The sequence below is a fragment of the Trichomonas vaginalis genome, chromosome IV, assembly GCF_026262505.1.
Source record: "Trichomonas vaginalis G3 chromosome IV, whole genome shotgun sequence".
Classification (NCBI taxonomy): domain Eukaryota; phylum Parabasalia; order Trichomonadida; family Trichomonadidae; genus Trichomonas; species Trichomonas vaginalis.
The window spans coordinates 39,443,107-39,463,313 of NC_067206.1; the positions used below are offsets into that span (position 1 = coordinate 39,443,107).

General features: G+C 35.8%; 7 protein-coding genes and 2 pseudogenes across 9 annotated transcripts, besides 1 other annotated feature; 2 read left to right on the forward strand and 7 right to left on the reverse strand.

Moving 5' to 3' along the window:
* Window positions 1–13,311: part of a mobile genetic element that runs on past the window's edge.
* TVAGG3_0250080 lies at window positions 3,474–4,168 on the reverse strand (annotated as a pseudogene). Its single transcript has one exon. A coding segment is annotated over exon 1 (695 nt).
* On the reverse strand, window positions 4,827–5,267 carry TVAGG3_0250090 (protein of unknown function, DUF4108 family; the record flags this gene model as incomplete). The annotated part of the gene is made up of 1 exon (XM_051227994.1): window positions 4,827–5,267. A coding segment is annotated over one exon (441 nt), but the record flags the coding sequence as incomplete, so codon positions are not given.
* Window positions 5,809–6,532, reverse strand: TVAGG3_0250100 (uncharacterized protein; the record flags this gene model as incomplete). Its single annotated transcript, XM_051227995.1, has 1 exon — window positions 5,809–6,532. A coding segment is annotated over one exon (724 nt), but the record flags the coding sequence as incomplete, so codon positions are not given.
* TVAGG3_0250110 (uncharacterized protein) lies at window positions 6,561–7,250 on the reverse strand (the record flags this gene model as incomplete). Its single annotated transcript, XM_051227996.1, has 1 exon — window positions 6,561–7,250. The coding sequence occupies one exon, from the start codon at window positions 7,248–7,250 to the stop codon at window positions 6,561–6,563; it is 690 nt and encodes a 229-aa protein (XP_051112982.1).
* Window positions 7,578–7,908, reverse strand: TVAGG3_0250120 (protein of unknown function, DUF4106 family; the record flags this gene model as incomplete). The annotated part of the gene is made up of 1 exon (XM_051227997.1): window positions 7,578–7,908. A coding segment is annotated over one exon (331 nt), but the record flags the coding sequence as incomplete, so codon positions are not given.
* On the reverse strand, window positions 9,955–13,232 carry TVAGG3_0250130 (annotated as a pseudogene). The gene has a single exon. A coding segment is annotated over exon 1 (3,278 nt).
* Window positions 13,312–13,763: 452 nt separating the features above from the next.
* Window positions 13,764–14,966, forward strand: TVAGG3_0250140 (attachment subunit-related family; the record flags this gene model as incomplete). The annotated part of the gene is made up of 1 exon (XM_051227998.1): window positions 13,764–14,966. A coding segment is annotated over one exon (1,203 nt), but the record flags the coding sequence as incomplete, so codon positions are not given.
* Window positions 14,967–15,696: 730 nt separating this feature from the next.
* TVAGG3_0250150 (uncharacterized protein) lies at window positions 15,697–19,232 on the forward strand (the record flags this gene model as incomplete). Its single annotated transcript, XM_001303149.2, has 1 exon — window positions 15,697–19,191. One exon carries the CDS (start codon window positions 15,697–15,699, stop codon window positions 19,189–19,191), a length of 3,495 nt encoding a protein of 1,164 aa, XP_001303150.1.
* Window positions 19,233–19,552: 320 nt separating this feature from the next.
* On the reverse strand, window positions 19,553–20,167 carry TVAGG3_0250160 (structural constituent of ribosome; the record flags this gene model as incomplete). The annotated part of the gene is made up of 1 exon (XM_001303150.2): window positions 19,623–20,153. One exon carries the CDS (start codon window positions 20,151–20,153, stop codon window positions 19,623–19,625), a length of 531 nt encoding a protein of 176 aa, XP_001303151.1.
* Window positions 20,168–20,207: the final 40 nt, after the last annotated feature.

Here is a 20,207-nt window from a genome sequence, read left to right on the forward strand (position 1 = left end):
GTGGTAAGCATACCGTTTGATTTTACTACTATAGCGAAGAAACAAAGACTCTTTCTACTTTTATTACCGGCAGCGTAAACTATAGGAAATTACAAGTATATTTTACTAAGCAGGCTATGCTTATGTAAACGCTTAGTTAGGATACAGATGGAAAATACGTTCAAATACTTCTTAACAAATTTCAGAAGAAGCTATATGGCATACCATTTTTAAAAACAGTATATTTTTAGACCATATATTAAAATGCTTTCAGGTTGAAAAAAACAAAGAACAAAGTAGCAGATACAAAACCGTTGACTATATTCTTTACAAATGCGTAGGACTATATCGATGAAGAAATTTTACTGCGAATTGTCTTTCTATATTAACTACGGAAAAGTGCTGGAAAAATTATTGAATGTGAAGATATTAGAAATAACATTTTTTCTAACATCGTAGAAAACTCATAAACAATTATTTTTGTGAATAGTGTAAGCGAGCTCATAGGCTCAGGTGGTATGGGCTACCTCTTAAAGAGGCGTCGACAGACCTCGGTCAAATCCCGATTGCGCGCAGGTTTTTTCCTTTTATGCAAGTGAAAAATTTCATTACATAGGTTACTTTTGGTGTTGACCCTAGTAAGAAAATAGAACGATATAGTTACATTTGTTTAGGTTGACGATTAACAAATCTTCACTGCTTCCAGCAGTACTGTACTGTCAGTAAAAGTGACTGGTACTGTTCAGTAAAAGTTACTGCCTACTGTCAGTAAAAGTACTGCTACTGTCAGAAAAAAGTACTGCTACTGACAGTAAAAGTACTGCTACGTACAGTAAAATACTGCTACGTTCAGTAAGTACGTGCTAGAGAGCAGTAATAAAAGGAAATGTTGGAGAGGGTTTTCGGACGATAAAGTACTGCTACTGTCAGTAAAAGTACTTCTGCTACTGTCAGTAAAAAGTACTTGCTACTGTCAGTTAAAAGTACTGCTACTGTCGAAAAAAAGTACTGCTACTGTCCAGTAAAAGTACTGCTACTGTCAAGTAGCAGTTACTGCTAGGAGCAGAGATTTTTATCGTTGTGGTCCGACGGTTTAAGCCACAAACGAATGTCCGACGTCCACCAAAAAATATTTTTTATTTTTATTGTAAGAAAACTGAAATGACAGTCGAAGCAAAAACGTTCACGACAAATCTAATGGCGAAACATTCACAAAAGGCACCTATAACGGTATTGAAGTCTTACGTAGGACAGGTTGGTTATATAAATGCAACAAAGATGTGTCAGCAGTTTAGGAAAGACTTTAGAAAGTTGTTGAAAATAAGTCCTGGAAGAGTATTTTAAGGCATTTTGTTGAAGAATATACCAACCCGCGGAAAACGGCGCGGTTGCTTTTTATACAAAGTTCATGCAGGAATTCCGGATGAAATCAAAACAGGTTAGAGGAATGTATGTAGACCCAAGACTTCGTAAACTATATAGCAATTGTGGGCTTCTCCAAAATATTGTATAGAGTTGGAAAAATTATGGACTCCATAGACAAGAGAAGTTCATGAGAAGTTAGATGGAGAAGAAACTTGAAGATACAGTAGAGAAGCAAAAAACCTTTGTTTGAAGAAGAAGTTAGAAAAATGCATGAAAAACAAATAGAACATGAACGTGAGAATGTTCTGGTTATAGAGAGTCTCCATCAGAACTAGACCAATGGGAACAAAGAAGATTTAAAGAGAGAATTTAGAGAATATGAACTCTGCTAAGATAACATTAGAAGCTGCAGAAAAGAAGTTAAAAGTTTGGGGTCGTTTTTGTACAAAATATTGTGAGTAAATGAAACCATTTTTTTTCACAAAAATATATTTTAGGGTAGAAGGTTAGATCTAACCTGTCTTCTACCCTCTTTTCTACCCTCTTGAATTTTCATGACTCTTCGTAAATGTTTGTCAAGACTTCTTCAAAAAATGTTTTGTCAAGACTTCTTCATCGTAATGAGTGTAAAGGACCCAAAAAATATATTTTAGGGTAGAAGGTTAGATCTAACCTTCTTCTACCCTCTTTTCTACCCTCTTGAATTTTCATGAATTTCATCGTTAAATGTTTTGTCAAGACTTCTTCATAATGTTTTGTCAAGACTTCTTCGACATGTTTTCTCACACTCTCATGATTTTCCCGAAATAAAAAATAAAGTTAGGTTTTTTTTTTTTTTTTTATTTTTATTTTGATAAAACAACAATGATTCACAACAACAGCACCAAACTCTTAGTCATGAATCCAACTCTATGTTAGTAGAGATGAAAAGCTTCATTCCTTCTTCATATACTTTGAAACAAAATCCAGAAGATAAAGCAAGAACTTTTAACATGTAATTTGACTGTTGTGCGAAAGATGAAACAATGAACAGTATCTTTATGAATGCAGGACCTCATCGACCATTTACCCAAATTGCCATGAATCCAACAACAAAATCACTATTCCGAATTCGAGAAATGAAGTCAAAGCAACTGACTCAGTAGAAATAAAGAAGTTCATACGAAAGGTTAACTATGAGTTTCTATGGATTTCATTGCAACCAAATAAGTTATGGACAAAGATTGCGAATGGTATATAAGAAATTCTGACATATATAAATCTGGGAGTTTAAGACCTACGACAACTTTGTTTCGTTAGTTGCATATGTGTATGGCAGATAAGAGATAAAGATAGAAGAGGAAGTATGGAAAAACAATAAAAACCCGCTATGTTTGAGTAAAGAGAGCAATTGACGCCTTAGTTTAGCGGTAAGGTTTCAGAATATAACGCAAAAATGAACCCCAATGTTCTAAATGTAAAGCAGCAATGAGGAAATATAACTACTCCGTCAAAGAGATAGAAAGATGGAAACGACTATGCGATTTAAAGAAGAGCAGAAAACCAGCAGAAATAAAAATGGACATGTTGAATTTCTGAACAAAAACTATTCCAACCAGGCTGACGATTCCTTCTAGATAGATGTCAAAGAAATATAAAGAAACTTTCGGCATTTGAAACATTCGATATCCTTCGTGAAAAATAGAAGCTACAAAACTGTTTAGAATTTCACGAATTCACAATGTTTCCATGTAAAACGCTTATAAAATAACTGGGTAGAAATGAGGGTAGAAAACGGGGTAGATTACCCTTTCTACCCTAAAATATATTTTTATTGAATTCTGAGTAAAATTCTGAGTAAAATATATTTTAGGGCTTGTGTCAAACCGTTGAGTTTTCACAAAATTTAAAAAATAACGTTTACCATGTAAAACGTTTATAAAAATAACTGGGGTAGAATGAGGTGAAAACGGGGTAGATATACCCTCTACCCTAAAATATATTTTTGCTGAAAAAAATGACCAAATTTCATGAATTTCTCTAGACCGACTTTTACAGGGGTGGGGTAGCCAAAACTCTATGAAAACAGTGAAAAATAACAGAGTATTTTGACAACTTCAAACAAGCAGAGTAAATGAACCATTTATTTTTCAAGCTTGACTTTTTACAATTTGAACTTTGTTCGCGTAGATGTGAATTCTGAAAGAAGTATGAGGGTCTTGTATGACTTTGTACTTCTCCATAGTTCATGTCTGTCAAACTTACCTGCCATGGACTCTTTCATAAGTTCCATGAAATCGTCTTCGGACAATCCAGGGAAAAAGTATGATATCAGTAAGTATTCTTTTAACATCCTTACTTAAACTCTTTGCTGTCTGTACACAAATGACAACAGAGATGTTAAAGTGTCTGAGCTTCTTAAGAATTCGACACATGTCTTGTTCTCTGTTCTTTAACAAAGGATGAGAGGCGAAATCATCTAAGATAAGAAGACATCTGTGAGGGTAGTCTTCCAATCGTAAGATTGCAATTTCTTCGAAATGTATTCTATCTCTTTCTGTTTGTTTCTGAAGTGTTTCTTCTCTAATATTCTCTGCATTTCCTCATTTGGGTCTTTTAAACTTAGAATTGACATACTCATTTATAGCATTATACTTCAAAACTCTCTTTTGGTACTTCTTTATCCAATCTAACAATCAGAGTCTTTTATAGATACTAACTTAGACTTTTTATAATATCTTTGAACGAATTTACGGTTTTGGTCAAATTGACCAGAAGTACTACAAATGACAACTAACTCATAGAATGGGTTCTTCTCATCTAGTTCTTGTTGTTGTGCAGCCATTTTAAGATAAGTGAAAGTCTTACCCGACCCAGGTGGTGCAATTAGACCTGTTATACCATTCTGAGCAAATAAGAACTTGTCATGTATAGGCTTTATCTGAGCATTTTCTAACTTCCTCTTGTTCTTGTTTAAAACATTCTCAAATTTCTTGTCAATGTCAGCAAACTTTTTTTCTAACATATTTTTAGAAAATTAAAATTTTTATCTTTTTGAAAATGTCTAGCGATTTCGCTATCTATATTCGAGACAACTTTTGACAGCAAAACATCTGTCGACCATAAAATCTTACATAGTGTAAACAAGAAAGGTGAATTTGTTCTAAAGTTCTGTTTCTGGGAATATGACAAGAACCATAAAACATTAGGCAGAGAAGTCTTTAAGTTTGTCAACAGACTTGTTGACAGAGATGACGCCTCTTGGAAAGATGAAGTCCAACAAAAGTTCTTAGAATGCAAAGAAGACACATGCGCTGTTCTTGAGATGAAATAGAAAACAGAATAGAAGAGCTATTAAAGGACAAAGAACTTTTACATAAATATGGTTGCGCCAAATTTGACATAACTCCACCAGAGAAGAAGAAGAAGAAAGGAAAGAAAGAGAAAAGTAGAAGGAAGAAAGAACCTGAACCTGAACCAGAGCCAGAGAAAAAGAAATTTGACATGTAAAAATAAAATTTTATTTTTAACATTTCTGGGTCAATGTCAATGTTCTCTTCCTCTTTAGGAGCAAACACTGGCTTAGACTCTAAAATCTTTTTACCCAATTTACCTTGAACTTCAACTATCTTAGACTCATAATATTCATAGTCGTCTGCTTTCTTTGGTTCATAAGGTATAACAAGTTTGTATGCTTTGCCTTCTTTAAGGTTTGAAAACCTTCTGTCAAAATTTTCTTTGACTGCTAACAAACCTTCTATGTCTAAGTCTTCAAATTTCGCACCATTTTTAGTCACAATAGCAAACTTAACTGGTTCGATGTTCCAAACTTTGTCAAATGTAGACTTTTCAAAATGGTAGAAGTAAACATTCAAATAAGCGAATGGGTCTAGTTCTTCTTTGACTTCTGTCATGTACTTGTTGACTGAAATATATTTCGTCATCTTTTCTATCGGATAAAAAATATTTTTTTTAAATTTACTCAGAAAAATTTTTTTGTATATACGCCGTTCTGTATGTCTAAAAGATTTTTGACATTTGCCAAGAATGTTCGTTTAGACGCTGCCATATAACCATATTCTTGACAATATTGTTTATATTCATCGTACAATGACCTTTCATCTAAACACTCAAGTTAGTCTCATCTATAAAGTTCATATACACTCTTGTTTGCTTCTAACAATGTTTGTCTCTCTTCGGTATGTGGAATTTGTCTTGGATTGAACTTTGAAATATCTAATGTCATGAAATATGAGAACAAGTGGTTGTAAAAGTTAGGTGTCAAAGTTTCTGCTAAGTCGTCAAAATATTCTGTATCTTGCATATGAGAATCTGACGTTCTGACAACTACATATCTTCTGTCAGAACTTTCTAACTTCATCGGAACGGCGTTGTTTGAAACCATAATGAAATTTGCAACATTTTCACAAACTCTTTGGTCTTTATATTTTCTTTCAACAACTCCAACTTTGTCTGTTATAAGACTCTTCAAAGCATCTGAGTTTAAAACCTTTGTTGTATCTATACTTTGAAGTTCGTTACATACTATAAGTTTCATATTCTCTATTGAAGAGTTAAATTTACCGCAGATGTTTTCTAAGTTTGTCATATTAGGGTTCGAATAGCCCTCTAACAGTTTGCACAAAATATCTGTAAAGAAAGTGTTCTTACCAGTTCCTTGTTTTCCAATTATAATGAGAGCAGTTTCATTTTTAGCACTTGGATATTGTAAGATGTTTGCAAACCAACATAAGATATACTCATAGACTCTTTCGTTTCCATTGCATATAATTTCTTTGACATGGTCTAACCAAGCTTCTATAACATTTTCTTTCCATTCTACTTGTTCATATTTATATCCAGTGAAGATAGAATAGAATTTTGGAGATGGTGTATAGAACTTTATACCACGAACTGAAAAATCTTCTAACTTTGACAATAAGATATCCCAAGCATCTAACATCTTCATACCAACTTGTACGACTTTTATTTTCTTAAGTTTCTGTCTACATTCTTGTTCTGAAACTATGGTTGCTCTTGGTTTGTTAAAGACAACATCCCATTCTTTCATGACATAACATTCTGGGGCAGAGTCAACATAAATGACTAAACGTTTCAAATTCTCGACTGCTTTGTTATAGTCTCTAAATGGACACATATTTCTGAAGGCTTGGAAGTCATAAAAATCTGAAACGTCTATTCTGTACATTTTTATAAAAATAAAAAAAATATTTTTTTTATTCTTGACTTTGTTGTTGCATTTGTTCCATTTGTTGCATTTGTTGTTCTTGAGCTATTTGTTGTTGAAGTTGTTCTTGTAGTACAATACTTTCACCAGTTGCATCTTCCAATTCGAAACTTTCTGCCGTCATTGACAAATACATAGGACATAAAAGTTTTACAGGAACAAAGTTTGCGTCAACTAAGGTTAAGTTTATGTTTGCTAAAGTGTTTGAGTTTACTAAAGCTGAAAACTCTGCATTCGAATGAACAATAGGCAAACCAGCAGAGAAAGTGTTGTTTATACGCATGAGTATCTTTTGGTCATAGTAGTTTCTGTCGACATTCGAATAGCACTTTGAACCTAAGTTTGAAACAATATATAAAATAGGTGTACTTAAAGTCAATGGAACAGACAAACCTTGTATGACACCTTTTCCTGTTATAGGAAACTGTTGGTAGTAAAAACCAGATATAAGTTTTGTATTATAGCTCATATCGTTTATAGTAAACTCAGTCGGACATCCAAACATAATGAAACCTGCTCTAGTTGCAGCACATGTTACATCCGTCCTTAAAGTATTAAATAAGTCAACAAAACCTGTTGGTGGTATATCTGAGTAAGTATCTTCAAAGAAGTATTTTTTACCATTCACAACAACAAAGTCTTCTGGTGTCAAAAGAGCAAAACAGGCTTTAGTCGTCATCGTGTTTAAAGTTAGTTTACAATATCGTCCTTGAGGACTTTGTAAGTTTGTTGTTATAGAATTATATGACTCAGGGTTTTTAGTCGTAATAGTATAAACCACTATGTCTTCTGCCATTTACTTAGCAAGTAAATTTTAATGAAATGTTGTGGTCGTCAAATATTTTTATGACGTCTGGGAAACTATATTTTAAGTTCAACGTTTCACCTCCTTTCATAACGTATATCTTGTCAATGACATTATATGAAACACCACAGCAACTAACGTCGGGTTCTATTTCTTTGATGTTTATATCGTCTGCCTCTGTCAAAAGTTTCAATAGTTCTTTCAAAATTTCATGAGGTGCGATGACATATGAGTTCACTTTTACAGGGTTGTGTTCGACCAAGTTTAACATTATACCTAAAGCTTGACAAATCTTCTCCTGAGTTTTAAGTTTGTCTTTAAGTTGTTGGTAGTCGTTTCGAATATCTGCAACAGAACTTAAGTCTCTGCTAACTTCAGGATATGTTGGTTGTTCTTTTACAGGAACTATTGTTATACCATCTTCGTCTTCGTATGGTTTCCCCACTTCAACATCTCTTTCTTTGACATTGACAACAACACTTTGACTGTTTGTTTGAGTTGGTGAATTTAACTTCACATCTGCCACCGCCATTAAACCTTTTGAAACACTCACGCTTCTATTTTTCGGAAATGACATTTTACTTAGAATAAAAAGATGGACGTATTTGAGTATCTCTTCGAATTGAAGCAAACAAAGTTTACACACACAAACAATACAAGTTCATTGACAGAGTAGTTCTTTACACAAACAATGGAAAATGTTATAGAATAGCAGTCTTTGCTGAACCAAAATATTTTCATAAAGCAAAGAAAGTTGGTATAACCGAGATGGTGAAAGTTCTTGAAGCAGACAAAAATATAACAACAAAACTGACCGATATTTCTAAAGGAAAGTTTATCTTACAATTTTATGTCAAAACTGGCGTACTGTCAATATTTGACGGAGAGAAGTCAGTTCAAGAACAACTTACTGACCTGCTGCCAAAATCTGCTCGATGGAAGCTGTCGTTATGCCAATCTGAGGAGCCCCAGCAGGTTTCATCGAACGAATCTTCAAAAGAGCATCTTCCGTGAAAAGTGCTATTGGTTTTGTAAACTTCTTTGCTCTCAGTTCATCTGGACCGTCTCTGTCACCAGTATATTGTATTTGTACAGTACCAACAGTTGAAATACCACCCATAAAGTCTTCTGAGTCAGCAAATGGAATGCCAAGCCAAAAGTTTGAACGGTCTCCATTTGTATATTGAGTTTTTTGACCTCCTGTATGAGTCCATACTTTCACATATGGCATAATAGAACTTTGCATTTCAGGGTTAATGGTTGTTGTGAAGTTGTTGTTAAAGTTCATAGCATCTAATGTCAAGTTGTATGACCTCATATCCTCAACTGTAGAATATTCTTCTCTTGGATAATATTTGCCATCTATGTTTATATGGTATTTAATACCAGGGTTGTAGAAGCAAGAATAGTCATTTATAGTTCGTCTGAACAGTACAAACATAGTATCTGCATGTTTCATTGCAGTTGTTAAAGCAATATCTGTTCTTGCACCTGGGTCAGCACTTTGGTTTCCAACTTCACCTGCAAAGTCTTTGACAGATATTTGGTGTATAGGGAACATAAGTGGAACTGCAATATATTTGGCAGCTAAAGCATTTGAAATATCTGGGTCCAACATATAGACTGCAAGTCTGCTTTCTATTCTCTTGCATTCAAATTTTTCGCATGTGAACTTAACTGGGTCCCAAGCATCTCCAGCAGCATTGAAATAATAGTTTACTTCAGTGTTGAGGTTTGAGAAACCAAAGTCTAAGTCAACTTTGTTTTTGCAAAAGTCGGCGAATGACATTTTATTTGTTCCCACTACTTCTGTAAGAGTGAATGGGTCTTGTGTTGGTGCAATGACTAAGTTATTTTTGCTTGGAGTAAGTTCGATAGAAATTTTTTGCCCAGTTTGGCAAGTATCTTAAAAACCTGAAGATGAGGAAAGATGACAAAGGAACTCTAAGTTTCAATTTTACTTTGGTTACTGCTGCTGCAGTTTGTCCAGAAAGGTTAACATAAACTCCTGGAACGTTAGGGTCAAGTCTTCTTATTTTCTCAATAGTTGCATACTGGTCTGTTTGTTCTCTAGCTTGTGGTTGTACTGAGTTTCTCAAAGCGAACCATTCATAGTTTGCCCATGTTACTGTTTGAACTAAGTCAGAGTTAGAATATATCTTATATCCCATGAAAACTTCTGGAGCATATTGGTATCCGACATAGAAAATTCCATTGCAACCTTTCTTGTCAGACAACTTGGCAGAAGGTTTTATTTCAATGTCTTGTTCCACGTATAAGAAAGAGTTGTCAATAGAAATTATATGAAACCTGTCGCAAGCAATATCTACTGTTGTTGAAGAACCTTCTCCAAACTCACCTACGTTTCCATAAGAAACAGCAGTTGTATATTCGTAAGTTCCAGGAACTATTTCTGACCTTCTAATGGCATTGTCGCATTCGTTATACCATTCGGAAACATTTCCATTCATAGCATCCAAAACTGTTGGCGTTATATTCTGAGCGGCGTACATTTCATATGAGTAAAAATATAGAATAGTTGGATTTATATGTCATAATAGAACCCACGTGGACCAAGCTTTACTTTCTTCCTGACTGAGTTTTTAACTCTTCTTTTTCCTTCATTGCCCTCTGCTTGAAGTTGTTGCATCTTTGCATTATGTTCATCTAGTATGTTGCAAATTTCCCATGTCCTTTTTGCCTTTTGGCTCTGGTCGCCCATCTCAGGTAACCTATATCCTAGAAAGATTTTGTCATAGTTTGTATTTGAGTCGTCGCTTATTGTTTGCATGACTCTGTCCTGAGTTTCTGGTTCAAGCTCTTCAAACAGTGCCTGTCCATATGGAATATGCTCGTTTCCAAATATATGTTTTTGTAGCCATTCTGGTTTTCTTTCCATGTTACCAACAATATCTTTTGTGAATGGGAAAGCTTTTACCCAATCTTTCAGTCTTGCGTCGTTTATTTCTGTAGTTGGTTTTATTTTGTCAAGGAACATGTTTTTCAATACTAACATTTCATTTGGTACTGTCCATTTGAGTTTTTCTTAAATATTCATCCCTTCTCAGTTCATTGTCTGCAAAGTAAGTTTTTATGACATTTTGCAAACTTTCGTTTGCAAGGTCATGTACAATAGGTTCTCTTCCTTCTCTCTCCCTAACTTTCTTTCTAAACTCTTCACCAAATATACCATCTCTATGGTTCTGTGTAGTTCTTTGAGATAAATGTTCTAGAACGTCAGGTGTTATATTTCCATCAGCCATGTTCATTTCATACTGGTCCAAAATATCTGCATGTTTCATATCTTTCAATGGCATTAAAGCCGCGCTTAAAATACCAGCTATATCTCGTTCACCATTGACTTCCATTGCGTCTACAACTTCTTGGAATTGTGGTTGTAAGTTTATGAACCACCTATCTGGATTAGCTTTATGACCCCATCTCATTGTAGTTCCATCGTCTGCAGAAACAAAAGTAGGTTTGTTTCCATCTTGGTTAGGTTCTGAATGAACTTTAAACAATGTTTCATTTCTATATGTTTTCTTGAAATTTAACCTTTTATTTTCACCGAGTTCATCCGAAGATTGAACGTTAAATGCTCGTAAGTAAAAAGGGTTGTTGTATTTGTGTACATTTTTTTTCAGTTCTTCCATTCTATGCTGGATATTTTCATCTGATGTTGGAGTCTTTTGTATGTCGGCAAACATTTTTCGATATTCTTCTACTATGTCAGCCGAATTTTTTTTAGACTCTTGGAAATATTCCATATTCTCCGCATACTCTTGTTGAGGGTCAAGATTTTTCGGCTGTTCCAAATCTTCATCTAGTTCTGTGAAGTTAGTTTCCAAAGGAAGGACTTGTTCGTTTCCTTCAGGCTCTTCTAGCTGTTGTTGCTGAACTATTTCTTCCATGTCTGGTTGTATCTGAACTTCTTCCTGTGGAGTTTCTTGTACCTCATCTGCTGGCATTTCATATATTCCGAGACCGTTTTTAACAAGTTCCCTATTTAAGTCATCTGCATTCATAAGCCTTTCTTCTTTCGTTCCGTCTCTATTTTTTACGCGTTTCATGAAGATAGTTGAATCATCATTTATCTCTGACATAAAATATCTCGGAGTAAATTCAGTCATGTCATTTGGACGATATGCTATTAAATCATATCCCTTAGCGAGCTTGTATTTTCCAGGTTTGAAATTATATCCGATTTTATGCTGAGCCATAAAGCTAAATAGGTTCGGGTCAGTATTTTCTTCCTTGAACTTTCTAATAGCTTCTTTATATCTGTCACTAAAGTCAATAGTATCTGGGTAACCATATTTTTCCTTTAGCATTTTTAAGAATTCTTGGTTTCCTTGTTCTCTACTTCTTTTATGTCCTTGCTCTGTTTGTGGTTGTGGTGCAGTGTTTTGAACTGTTGGTTGTGGTGCAGTGTTTTGAACTGTTGGTTGTGGTGCAGGGTTTTGAACTGTTGGTTGCTGTGCTGGTTGTTGTGTTGGTTGTTGTGCAGTGTTTTGAACTGTTGGTTGTGGAGGTGGTTGTTGTGCTGGTTGTTGTGCATGCCTGTGTCTGTGTCCATGTGACGATGTAAATGTTCTAGGTAGTCCTGGTGCAGGTGCTTCTCTTGGAGGGTTTGGTGGTATATAAGTTCCACTAGCTAGTATATAAGTTCCACCAGCTGGTATATAAGTTCCACCAGCTGGCACATATGTTCCATCTGCAGCGTAATGTCCTACCTGACTTTTCGTTCTTAAGAAAGCATTTACTAGGTCTGTTTTGGTCTGTTGTAACTCTTTTTCTTGACTTTCCACAACAGTTGCTCTAACGGCGTCATAGGCACTTTGAACTGCCTGTCTCGTTGCTGCATCTGTTATTTTCGTCATATTTTGTGCTACTTCTTTTAACTCTTTGTCGAAACCTTCAGACTTCAGTTTCTTTCCAGATGAGAAGTCGTTCACTAGTTTCACCTTACTATGAAGAGCTTCGAAGGCGTTCTTAAAGTCAGCATTTGTTAAAGCTTCATTTGAACTGTCTTCATCCGCTTGTATTTTTGTCCTTATTGACCCTATGAGTTGGGCTGCTTTAGCGTTGGCTTGGGCATCTAACCAGTCATTGTTAGCTTTTATATATTCTGCGCTTTTCATTGCCTTTTGCATAGCCGCGTCGTTATTTTTACTTTCTTGTGCTAAGTTTTCATACTGTACGGTTTGGTTTTGCAACTGTAAAAGTTTTTCTGCCTTTACATTTGCTTCAACTTCTTTTTTATACTCATCGCTATCCATATATGTCTTCAGGGCTTTTTGTTTTATTTCTTCATCTTTCAGTTTTATATTGAGTAGTATGGTTTTTCAAATTTATGACATCTTGTTCCATTTTTGCTACTTCTTCTGCTGCTTTTTCTGACACTTTTTTCGCATATTCCTCTGTACTTAGTTCTTTCAGTTGTTCTTCTTTCTTCTTTTTCTCTACGTTTAACTCATTGAGTTTCTTTGTGTGTCTGTCATATTCTAGTTTCTTTTCGTTTTCACTTATTTGTTTCTGTATGTCTATGTTTGACTTTTTGACATCTGTTATTTGATTTTTGAGTGAACTCAAATTCATTTGACTTTGAGGGTTATAAGCTGTTCCGTCTGCAGCTCCACCATAGCCTGCCATTTTCGCTAAAAGTGCCGCTCTTAAACCTCCACTCTGTGCACCAATAACTCGGTTTAAAAGCATAGGGTTGCTTGACATTTGTTGCAACATAGTGGGGTCATTCAGCATTTGTTGTTGCAACTGTTGTTGTGGTGTCAGTTTTACTATTGGATGTTTCAATGCTCTCTTCCTCTTACGTATATTCTTACGTAGCTTACGTGGCATTTTAAGTGAAGTTAAAAAGCGGTTTTTGACAGATGTTTATATGACACTTTTTGTTCAGCACAAAAAACTACTCGGTCAACAGCGACGACTCTCAAAAACCGTTGTGTAAAAAGTTTTACCGTTGGACAAAAAAGTATATATAGAAAACAAAAAACGTTTATAGTTCATTCAATATTTGAGATGGAACGGTTTTCCAACGGTAACTATTAAATAAAATAAAAAAATAGAGGGGGTCTCCGTTGACGAAAACGGTTTATTTTAAACTTTTCTATGAGTAGTCCGAAAAAAACAGTTTATTTTTGTCTAATGGAAGGAAGAAAAAGTGTCGCAAACAATTCGTCGACTACCTCTGCAGTTAAAGTTCCTACAACTTATGTCTCACCATTCTCAAAACCCTTACAACCTCCTATAATACCAAAGCAACTTCCTCATACAATTGCAAACAATTCGTCGACTACCTCTGCAGTTAAAGTTCCTACAACTTATGTCTCACCATTCTCAAAACCCTTACAACCTCCTATAATACCAAAGCAACTTCCTCATACAATTGCAAACAATTCGTCGACTACCTCTGCAGTTAAAGTTCCTACAACTTATGTCTCACCATTCTCAAAACCCTTACGACCTCCTATAATACCAAAGCAACTTCCTCATACAATTGCAAACAAATTGTCCAACAATTTGAGTTCTTCTTCTCAAAACACAACAGATACAGCTCAGCCAACAGGTCAAGCAACAACAACTATCGGAACAGAAGCATTTTCAGAAGAAGTTCATACCAATCAGACTCCAATCGAACATACAGAAACACAACCACCCGAAAATACAGAAACACATCCAATCGAACATACAGAAACACATTCTGCAATGACCACTAGGTCGCAAACACGATATCTCGCCTTTTGCAAACAATTTAAGTCTCAAATTCAAGACACACAAGATAGCGACACTCCTCTTTCAGAGAAAGTTCGTAGAAAATACGCAAAGCAAAGGTTAGAATTGTTAGATAAGTTAAATGAACAGTGGGGTTCAGAAGACAATCGAGATTATAACGAGATGTTTCAAGCTGTCATGGATGCCATTCAGCCTCTTGAAAACGAAATCAAAGACCCTGGCGTACTTGTTGACATGTTTGCTTCATATTTACCCGTTACTGCCAATCTCATAGCGTTGCAAGCTATTGACCAGTTCATTCACTTGTTTCCAAAGAACTTGCAGAAGCATTTACAAGAAGTTAAAGTTGCTGAATTTGTCCGTTTATATCCAAATTCATACAATTATTTGGAAGAATTGAATGAACATGGTGAAAGGTCATTCTATTTATATTTCTACACAAAAGACAACCAGTCAAAACGACTATACTGCATTGAACCTATGCCTCAATTCGTAGACAATTTCCACGTTATAACAACTGTTGCTTTAGATATTCCTGCCAGAGTTCCATATGGAGGAACAGTAACTATCTCAAGCTTTCCCAAGGGCTATAAAGGAAAGCCTCTCACAATTGCAAAATTCACACACAGCAGTTGCCAATTTGTTCAAGATGTCGAGTTCCATTTCCTCAACAATACGACTTTCATCATAGAGACTCCTCAAGAAGGTATATACAAAGTTTTCATTGCAGGATTTGTTGATCCCAATGGCGAAGAAGAAGAAGTCGAAGAAATCCTCACCTCAGAGAGCGAAGAAGAAGAAAATTTCCAAGACATTCAAGATTCAGAATATACCGAATAAAAAAACAATTTAAGACTAAAAATTTAATTTTATTATAATATTTTATTTTTTTCATCTGGTCTTTGTCTCATTCCTCCTCTAGTTTCTTAGGGGCTAGAGGGCACGAAGTGCCTGGAAGCCCCACTCCCTTTTTTTTTTTTTTTTTTTTTTTTTTAAATGTTTTCACACAAGCCTGTGAGCTTAATAGGATCTCAAAAAGCTAAAGAATTCAATGAAAGTTTATAAAAGTTTTGAGAAAAGCCAATACATAAGGATTATGTTTTTTAAGTGAACATTTGATTCAAATTTCAATAGCAAAAATATGGAAATATTCAGATGTATTGATAATTTTAAGTAAAAATTGTTTTCTGGGTTCATCAAGTTGTCTGGAAGGAGGAGGACAGACATTTATGGTATAGTACTGCTATTAATCATTGATATAAATGATAAATTTCTAGAAATATTTAGTTGATAACAAATTTTAGTGTGGAAACAATTGTTATATGGATTTTTTGAGAGAAGAGCAGTCCAATATTTGATTAATCCATTCCGTAATCAAACATTCTGTAAACCTCATGAAATTTGTCACTTTTTTAGAAAATTTATGGATGAAAAATCAGAAAAACTGAGTCAAATTTCAGTAGGATTTAAATTTGATTCCTTATTTGCTGTTTTAAACGAGTCTCATCTATTCATTCACCGTCGACCAGTATTTAACGTTATTTTTACAATAATTTTGTTTTTAATCTATATGTTTACGACAATTTTCCCAACACTCATGACATACTTCAAAGGCGATAAGTCCACAGGCATTTACATCATCTATATCATCTTTACAGGCTCTCCAACGTACCCAAACACAGATGAAGTCATAGTTATTGTCTGGTTTTACTTTTTGATTGGTGCATTCATATTTGTTCTTTATCTGTTTATCATTATTGTACTTTTAACAACAGCTTTACCTTCATCGACAATAAAACGAACTTATAGCATTCTTTCATTCTACATTTTGCCATTTATTGTTCCTATCTTCGGAAAGGCCTTTACTGCATCAATGGCTTACTTATCTGTTTCAGAAAATTCATATTCTTTTTATGCAGCTTTAATTGGCGAATTAACAATCTTGCTTTATGCTGTCCTTGGCTCTCTCATGAATTCTAGCTCAGCATATCGCGTTACTCATATTTATTTCCTTAGGGATACTTTTTCTGCCTTAATTACGAACTTTTTCATACTTATCGTTCAGCATACAGTCAGCTTCCTCGAAAACCCCAACAATATACTACTAGTTATCCTTACAATTGTCTTTGTTGCTGTTGATATTTATATCTTCATTGTTTTGCCTTACCAAACGAAACTTGTGTCTATTCTTTCATGCTTCTACATTTTCTTCTGCACAGGATGTGCCATTGTCCGTGCTTTTACGAAATATGCAACTCCTCTTGGCGTAATCATCATTTTTGCGATTGCTGTGGTCATAACAGCCATTATGTACTGCTGCAGGTTATGTTACGAGCACTCCCATGGAGATCTTGGAAGATTATTCGGCTTGCATAGATTTCGTAAGTCAAAAGCTTCAGTTCCGAGAGACGAAATCGAGAAACTTAATTTCGTGCAGCTCATGGTGCTCGCGAGAGGCTATTATTCGTTGGATGACCAAACTCAACATTATGTCAACGAAGAAATCCGAAAACGGGCCATCGGAACAGCAGAAGGCAGGATATTCATAAACTCCTTCGATTCCAGGATCGGAGCTCTCACAATCGAATCTTTTCCCCAAGTTATGGAAGTTATACAGAAATATACGAAGAAAATCGAGAAGAAAGAGAAAGATTTTTGGGCATCGCTATGGCTGTCAGACTTCGAGTCACTTCCAGAGATCTCTGGTGAAATTGGACGCTTAAAATTCAGATTATACGAATATTCCAAATACCAGTCTAAAGTTATACCATCATTCGTATGCGATGAGAACATAGAGCCAACGTACCAGCGTTCCGTGACTCACTCTGTTTTTAATACGATTGTTGTTATTATATTTTTGGCTTCCCTTTCACTTTTAGTGTTTCTTCTGTATTGTTATACATTGTCTGGAAAGAATCGAACTGATTTCTTCGAATTCCAGCAGTTTATGGAGAATTTTACCTTGATGCAGAGCGAATTGTACACTCCTGAGTCAGTTCCACGCTTATCGAAGTACTACACCAACACTCTTTACCTTGTCGACCAATTTAAGAAGGTAAAAAGCGGCGGATTGTACAAATTCATGAATTACGAAATTAGTAACACAACTCTTGGTCAATTGATCGATACTTACATGAATTTGACCTTGTTATCCAATCAGACGGGCGCTGTGAACTCTCTTCTCCTTAATAATTCGATTTTTTACGATTTGGATAAATCCTTGATGGATTATTACGATTTCTTCGATACCGCGTTTACCAATCGCATCTCCATACCCATCCTGTCATGGTTTGTCCTTTATTTCCTTTCTTTCGTCATATTTGTGATATTCTTTGTATTTGCTCTTTACATCTACGCCAGGCACCTTCACAGAACGTTCGAGGTGTTCAAGACCTTCTCCAAGAAGAAGATTGAAGAGTTTGCGGGCTTAGATACGAAATCCATCCAAAGATCAGTAATTCCTGGCCGAGAATCGATCATTGAGTGGTCGGCCTCAACCGATATCGTCGTCGGTTTCTTCCTGACCCTCGCAGCTTTCATTATTTTCTTCACAGCCGGATTTGTCGTTTACGGGCGGACTCTTTCGGACTACAACTTCAGAACTAAGAGCTACGTGTACTTTGAGCGCATGGACATGATCATGTTGTGGCTCAGCGCCGTTGTTTTCCAAAATTCGACATCTCCAAGCTCTCCGCAATTCCCGCAGATGATTTCCAACAGCGACCACCACATGGACATATTATTAAGAGACTCAGAAGCTGCTTCTTATGCTGCTTTGCTCACAACTGACATAGTTTCCTTCATTACGGGTTATACGTTGAAAGATCCGACCATGAATGATGTTTATCCAATCACTGAGATCAACCAAACATTTATCAACCTCAGGACTCTTCAAGATCCTTTTTATAATGTTTCGAATATTTATTACATCACATGGATGGTTGTTCTGCTTCTGACTATATTCTCTTTCATCATTATTATCCATATACAGGTTAATACTGGTCGCCAAATGGACGCTTCCCGTGGAGAAAGAATTAATTTGTTATCCGTGTTCACAGATTTCGCTGGAGAGCAGGAATCCCTTTCTTCCATAGTCCCTGTTAATAATGCATCGCTTCCTTTCTTGTTTGTTGAGGCAAATTCCGATTTTACAGTTACATTCTCAACAAACCTCGCAAACCAAGAAATGGGAATCACAAATGGCTCCAAATTTGACGGCCAACCATTTGGTATCGTCACTGGATCCGAAATCATGCGGACAATTGAAAAATTAAAACAATTCCCGTCCAGCGAGCCACAGCAGATCAAAAGCCAGGATGGATCCTACATCTACGTCATCCCATCTTACTGCGGAGCAACGATGACGACTCTAAAGAGCTTTGCCGTTTTCAGATTGCCATCTGTTCTCTCTCCGTTCATTAATTCTGGCGGAGACAAGAATATTAGTCCGTTCTCCAAATTATTCCCATCCGTAATCAGCCCAGATAAAGATTTTCCACATATTATCCAAATTAACGCGGCTCCTTTCTTAGTTGTGCTGGTTAGACTTACGAATATCTCTAGCTGGAGCGCAAAGGTCGAGCCGCAGTTCGTGGAATCGTTTTACAAAGCTGTAATTGAACAATGCGACGAAATTTGCGAATCAGGACAACTTTTCATGAGGGTCCACGTCAGAGATGACACAATTCTATTTATGACGAACCCCGATGTACAAATCCAAGGAAGATGGACTTTCATTACAAATTGTGCTGATTTCTCTCTCAAAATCAGAGAAGCGGTCAAAACAATATCCAAGAAGTACAAGTCAAATGTATTCACATCAGTTGTGTTCGCTCGCGGCGAAAAACAAGTGATGTATCTTGGAAATTACGCTTGCACACAATGCGACTTCCTTCCTGACACTCTGGACCTCCAATTCGTGGAACAGGCATTCGACATATTCAGAATCGATGCAACTGCGTTTGCAACTGCTCACATACCAAACTTGAGAATTCCGAACACAACATTGATTGCAAACTACTTGTCTAGCAGCGGAACATCAATAGATCTATTCCTTGTTGCTTAATTTTATATCTTTTATTTCTCTTTTTTGTTTTATATAAAATTTTTTGTTTGTTTTTTTAATTCTGAAACAAATTCCTTTTCATGTGTAGTAAACCAAAGTTAATCTCCTCATGAATATTTATAAATGTATAGGAATTTGTTAAAATTTGATATTTTTCATATAATATGATATATTGAATTAGTTCGATTTTAAGACAGACTGGAAACATATTCCTTTTGGAAAACAAAATGAAATATTTCTCAAAATCAAAAAAATTAAAAATTTTGTTCAGAAAGATAAAGCAACAGACATAACTTTGGTAAGTCATATATGAAATATATTGGTTGAGTTAAATTTCAAAGAGTTTTTTTGAGATGAATTAATTTTTTTGGTATTTTTTTGTAGAATATTTGAAAAAATAATTTAAATCTAAAATAAGTATTCTTAGCTCTTTAGAAGCCGCAAACTGTTGGGCGGACACCTGAAAAGACCTTTCTGGCAGCGGCTGTTGGGGCACGGATGGATTGCTTGAGGATTGGGAACTTAATGTTCTCGTGTGTGAACTGAGAAATGTTCTTGTGGACGAGATCCTTATCAGCAACCTCAGCGACCTTGATGATAGAGATGTTGTCTGCTGTTGTGTCGTGTGTGCCAGCAAGTTCAGCTAACATCTTTGTAACGGCGCCTTCTGTTGTTGTATCACGGTACTCTTTGTAAACGTTGTGGTGGTTGCGTGTTGAGCGGTATGAGAGCCAGATGCCGTAGTTCTTTACACGTGTTGGCTCTGGTTCGATAACGTGCTTGACGGCGAGAACTTCACCGTGAGCCTTCTTCAGACGGGCGATGCGCTGAGCAACTGTCCAGAATTTAGATTTGGCAATGACCTCATCTGGAGCAAAAACCTGAACACGAACTGCTGGTGGGTTGGCGATTTCCTTTGTTGGGTATGGGCGGCCGATGACAAGATATTGCTTGAGAGACATTGTGTGAAAAGGGCGGCCATAACCGTACCAAACCGTTTTTCCAAATCCCCCTAT